The sequence below is a fragment of the Lithobates pipiens genome, unplaced genomic scaffold (assembly GCF_037356315.1).
Source record: "Lithobates pipiens isolate NorthernLeopardFrog02 unplaced genomic scaffold, aLitPip1_a1.2 Scaffold_18, whole genome shotgun sequence".
Lineage (NCBI taxonomy): Eukaryota > Metazoa > Chordata > Amphibia > Anura > Ranidae > Lithobates > Lithobates pipiens.
This window is the reverse complement of record NW_027507758.1, coordinates 449,325,019-449,331,018: the sequence shown is the minus strand read 5'-3', so window position 1 is coordinate 449,331,018 and position 6,000 is coordinate 449,325,019. Positions and strand designations below refer to the sequence as shown.

The 6,000-nt window shown below is 38.5% G+C and overlaps 1 protein-coding gene across 8 annotated transcripts in view; it reads right to left on the bottom strand.

Moving 5' to 3' along the window:
• Window positions 1-2,553: 2,553 nt before the first annotated feature.
• U2SURP (U2 snRNP associated SURP domain containing) overlaps window positions 2,554-6,000 on the bottom strand; it is a 127,920-nt gene continuing 124,473 nt past the window's right edge. For all 8 annotated transcript variants that reach the window (XM_077488227.1, XM_077488231.1, XM_077488229.1 and 5 more), the window contains one exon: window positions 2,554-3,167. In XM_077488227.1, coding sequence (XP_077344353.1) covers window positions 3,029-3,167 — 139 coding nt within the window. In that variant the 3' untranslated portion in view covers window positions 2,554-3,028. The remainder of the gene's footprint in view (window positions 3,168-6,000) is intronic.

Here is a 6,000-nt window from a genome sequence, read left to right as displayed (position 1 = left end):
GATGCACTCTGTATCCAGTGACCCATATTTCAAATCTATAAAAAAAGAAGCCCACACAAAACAGATCAATATCTGCTCTTTACAGTGAAACTGTCCAGGTACATTAACGTATTCAGAAAAATACTTCCAAGTTACAGGCACCATGTTGTGCCTTGATAATTCTGTTATTAATTTTGCCCTACCTGGAAGCTAAGGTTCAGAGGAACATTCTGTCCAACATGAAGCTAATACTTAGTACACACAGTTTTTTCCAGTGATCTGAACAAAAAAATAAAACAAAAAAACTGAGGAACTTGCTGTACCAACTATCCCATGTTAGTAAGGTCTCCCTGCCAGAACACACAGGTCAGCGCTCACAGTGCTGATCAGATGATGATCGACTGCTGCTTTTCCATTCCAGCATGTTCGTCTAGCTGGCTTCTGTCAGACAGGCTGGTGTACACACAGGTTGAATGTTGGTCAGTTTCTGTTGAACCGGCCGATTTTCCTCCAGTGTGTACCAGGCTTATATAGAAAGGGCTCCTGCGCTACTCTAGAAAATAATTTTATAATCAACAGGTGCTGCACAAACCGTTTGAGTCAGACCTAGCTCAAGAAAAAGAAAAAAAAATAATGGTGTTGCGCTCCTATTATGTGAAATATAATAAATTGATAAAGCACGTGTAAAATAATGTGTAAAGATTAAAATATAAATCAATATATGCTACAATGTGCTAATCGAATATAAAGTGACAGTGTGCAAATATTAAATTGCCAATGTGCAAATGAATATTAAATCAATGAATTACCAATGTGCAAACAAGTATTCAATCATTTAATTAGTGATATATAAATACTACATACAAAACATGTGAACTAATATACTCACATATAAACACGCGACTTCAACAGGGTCGAAGTCACGTGACAGTGACATAACACGTAGGACAAGCATACGGACACCGGAAGTGACATCTCTGTACGAGCGTGACAGTCGTTTTTGTATACTGTGTGTTCTTAATGGATAAAATGTGAGTAGTTTGTATTTTAATTTTAAATAAACAAATTGATGGGAAATACTACAACATAGTATGCTCTATTCCTCTCTTACGAGTATTGCAAGTAACCCATGTGGCTCATTACGAAAAGGAAATAGGAGTCAGATCACCGGAGTTGTCCTCATTCCACTACTATTCACCACTATCTACATGCCGTTTGCCTTACAGCAGTAAGGTAATTATTTTGTATATATGTGGGTGCTGTGGACACCGTAAGGATCACTAGTACTTTGAACTACCTTGTCACCTGGTTGCTGTGATCACTGTTTGCTTTTTTAAAGGACCTTGTTTGCATGTTGCACTTTGGACTGTGATTGATCAATTGTCCACCTTTGTGTGTTTTGGACTTTTATTTTTATTACTATATTTTGTATTTTTTATAAATGTTTTAATACTTCATATTTATTTTATAATTGATTTGGGATTAGTAGCATTTTGATTTTTTTAGCTTTGTCACACTATCATGTGTTTATATGTGAGTATATTAGTTCACATGTTTTGTATGCAATTCATCGATTTAATATTCATTTGCACATTGGCAATTTATTTAATATTTGCACACTGGCACTTTATATTCGTGTACCAGGCTTAACCTCTGTCATGTACGAGTACAATGTGTGAGAATCTAAATGTCACTAAGGATCTGGTATTGACCTGCTAACGGCAATGGTTTAGCTAGACATCAGACACAAGTCAACACTCTCTATATATTGTGTGTACAGGGTTCAGAAGAACAGAAAAAAAATGGAGGGTTACCAGAGTAACAAGTAGGCACCACAAGGTGCCTCTAAGCTTGAAAGTATTTCAGAAAACACAAATAGACCTGACAGATTCACCTTTAACTGAGAACTACATTCACAGCAGACACTTTCATTGTATAACATCAGCATTGTAATAGTATTACAAACAATAGTTATTTGACAACTCAATCTAAGCTTACTTGAAAACACTTTCCACAACTTCATGGATTCCCTCTGCATGCTTTACCTTCTGCTGTATAAGTTTCATTTCTAAGGACAACATATGCCATGGTACCTTGCTACATGCAAGCAGTGACTCCTGTACGATTCTAACTCAAACTCTTTCTCCCAGCTCCTCTATACCTCAGAAGGCGAATGTGTAATGTGTGACATAGCAGTACCGACTTACAGGGCACAATGAATATATGACACAGAATTCAAGGAAGTAAATGTGAGAATCTTCACAAAGCAAGTTTACAAACTTAAAGATCATTCAGATTAATAGGAGTAGTCTAAAAATAAATGAAATACAATGTGGAAAAATAATTTGACTTTATGACCATTCTTTAAGCATATTGCCATGATATGGCTGAAAGCAGCTCAACAGCTGCATGTAAGCACATATTCAATGTGAAAGCTGTCATTCATTTCCTGGACGTTTGGAAAAATTTAATAATATTATACAACATTAAAATCACAATTTCTACACTCAGATCCAAATAGTTCATGCTGATTGCCAGCAGAAGCATCTTTTCTCTGAGCAAGGCCCAAGCAAGTTGATAATAATCATTTCAGATTTTATTTGAAACCTAACGCAAATTCTGTAAAGCTACAAAAATGAGGGCAAGGAAACAAGTTCACATTTTAAAAACAAACAAGGATAGGGGAGGCAGAGAAAAAAAAATGATGTTTACTACCGCCAGCAGATCATATACAGACAGTGGTGGAGAAATTCCTAGCACGAACAGTTCATTTGGTGGAAATACATAGTCACGGTGGACAGGGCTTTCTTTGTACAATATAAAACAGTGACAAGTTCTACAGATGCAGTTACTTACATGCATTCACAGAAAATGTAGGAATGCTGCCTTATTGGGTTTTTGATAATTTTCCTTTTTTTTTCCAGGTTTTTTTTTTTTTCTCTCAAACGTCTCAGGCACAAAGAAAAAAAAAAAGCAATTTAAATGACATCTTCATAAAAAAAAAAAAAGAAAAAAAAAGAAAAAAAAAAGGTGGTGGTAAGAAGTCCTGTCAGTGTTTGCTTTTCTTTGACTTTTTGTGAGATCTGTGTGGGGATCGGGACTGGGATCTGGACTTTTTCATAGATTTTTTAGGTGACCTTGATCGTGACCGTCGAGATCTTTTAGGCGTTCGAGATCCAGATGGTGACCTGAAACACAAGGTTTGTGCTTGTATGAGACATTTGTGTGTAGAAACTGTTGCATACTGATTATAACATGGCTAAATTATCAAAAGACAACACAATATCTTCAATTTACCTTAAAAAAAAAAAAAAAAAAAAAGTTGCAAAGAAAGGATATGCAAAAACCTGAATACAGATATGCTTGTTAAAGATGTATACTCTCCCCCCCCCCTACTACCTTTTTCTTGCACTGGCAACTCAGCGTGTACAATCTTGGCATGCCGTGGGTACAGAGATGAACTCTGATGTACGTACACGGGAGTCAAGTTATTTTGGCCCGGCCAATCAAGACAGCCGAAGACTGATCCAAAAACAAGACCAGAAGATGAAAGTATGGGCGATGAGGGGGAGCACAGACATTGCATTGCCGGAGGAGGGAACTTTTAAGGGTAAAGTTAACATAATGTCTGAATATGCTGAGCATATTTACACAATATGGCGAAAGCTTCTAAAGGCCCCAAAAGCTTAATTTTAACAGAGTTCAATTTAGTTCTGCTTTATATCTGACCTTAAAGTGGTTGTAAAGGCAGAAGGTTTTTTTTTATCTTAATGCATTCTATGTGCATGTGTTCAGTCAGCACAGTACACAGGCACTGTACCAGAATGTAAACCGAGTGGCAAATGTGCTGCTCAGTGTACATTTTAACCACTACTTATCAACCAGCCGTTATACTGTGGCAAGATCCTGCAAATCGCTGTAGGTGTACGTTGGCTCAGGAACTCGCTTTTGTGGGCACGCGGTCGCTCCCATTGGCCAGCGGGGGAGCCAATCAGCGATTCTGGTGGACTCTATGTCCACAGGCCACCCACGATCGTTGACTGCAGTGACAGAACCGGAATCTTTTTTTGATGATGTTTTATAGCAGAAAGTAAAAAAATATATTTTTTTTGTTTCTTTTAAATTGCTCTTTTTTGATTTATAGCGCAAAAGAAGAAACGCAAAGGTGATCAAATCCTACCAAAAAAAAGCTCCATTTGTGGGGGGGTTGGGGGAAGGACATCAATTTTGTTTGGGTACAGCATCGCACAACTGTGCAAATGTCAGTTAAAGCGACACAGTGCCATATCGAGTAAAAAAAAAAATGGCGTGTTCAGAAAGTGGGTAGATCCTTCCAAGGCTGAACTGCATGCAGGTTTATTTTATTGCTGAATATTTTTTAATTTTACACTTTACTTCTGCTTTAACCACTTGAAGACAAGGCCTTTTTTGACACTATTGGTTTACAAGTAAAAGTCTGCATTGTTTGCTAGGAAATTACTTAGAACCCTCAAATATAGAAAAAAAACCGCAACAGCCTCCATTGTATTCTCTAGGGCCTCTGTAAAAAAAAATATCCACAATACCGGAAAGTCTTCCCCCTGTGGGTTTTTTCCGCAGCAAAATTACAATCATCATTTAGAAAAGTTTTTTTTATTGAATAGCATTTTTTCAATAAAAAAAAACTTTTCTAAACCATTTTCTAATGATTGTAATTTTGCTGCTAAAAAACCCCACTGGGGGAGACTGTCATATTGTGACCCATTTGGGGCATCAGCAATTATATCACTCAAATTCATGCGTCTTTCCCATTCTACAAAATCATCATCACTTTTTATGTAATTCCCAAGAAAAGCAAACATCCCTTGCGATAGAAATAAAGCACAACAGGTCCTCTTTATGGAGACATCTGGGGTTTATGATCTCATGCTTACCAGTAAAAGAAAAAATAGAAAAAGAAAAAAATGGAAGTATTTACATCTGCCCTAGCCGTAAGTGATGAAAATGCTTGTTGCTTGCAGTCTCCTAGACGATAGAGGTGATCGGAGACGAGCAGTTAAGGCAGTTGACAAGACAACTGTCAAACCTCACAATGACCTCTAGCCTGTGCCATTTTTTTGGGGGGGGGGGGGGGAGCAGAAACCTCCTTTTTAGAGGGTTTCAGTTCCCACTTATTCCCAGGGCACTGCCAGCAAGTTCAACTCTCCCTTGCGGCCAGTCACAGTGCACCACGCATGCCCAGCTGGGCACCCACAGTGACAATGCTGGCGGTGCAGAGAGGAGGGGGAGATGAGCAGGGCTTCAGTCCCTCACATCGCTGGACCCTGGGACAGGTAAGTGTCTGATTATTAAAAGTCAGCAGCTGCAGTATTTTTAGCTGCTCACTTTTTTGTTTTTCTAAGCGGAACTCCGCTTTAAAGTATAAGTCCACCCTAAAACTAAAATCCCCGCATCTACAGACATCCACGATCTAACACTAACCTATCTAGCCCTGTAAAGAATATCAGTATACATACCCTTTTTGAAGCCGATCTGACTTGATCTCCAGTAGCAGAAGCTCTGCAGAGGACATAGTCGACAACGGCTGTGAAATGAATGGAGAGTGACGTCATCCATAGACTTACTATGGAGATTTCGTTGTCAGGTATGTCCTCTGCACCCGCCTACACGGCTGACACCTCAGAATAGGAATTGGGTCAGATCAGCTTCAAAAAAGTATGTATATCGATGTTTTCCTTTCTCTACAGGGCTAGACAAGTTAACGTTAGATTGTGGAGGTCTGTAGATGCAGGGATTTAAGGGTTAGGGTGGACTTCTACTTTAAGCTAAATTCTTGCTTTTTGAATGCTGCCTTCGTCCAACTGGCTACATATTAGTTCTAAGGCTGAAATATCAGATTCTGAACAGGTTCCTTACCATATTTTCAGTAGGAATGTGGCAGAAAAATAAATAAAATAAAAAGATTTAGCCTGGTAACAGACTGCCTTTTAAGAAGTATTCAGAATTACAATTAGAAGCCACACCACGAGCGAGAGGTGCCAG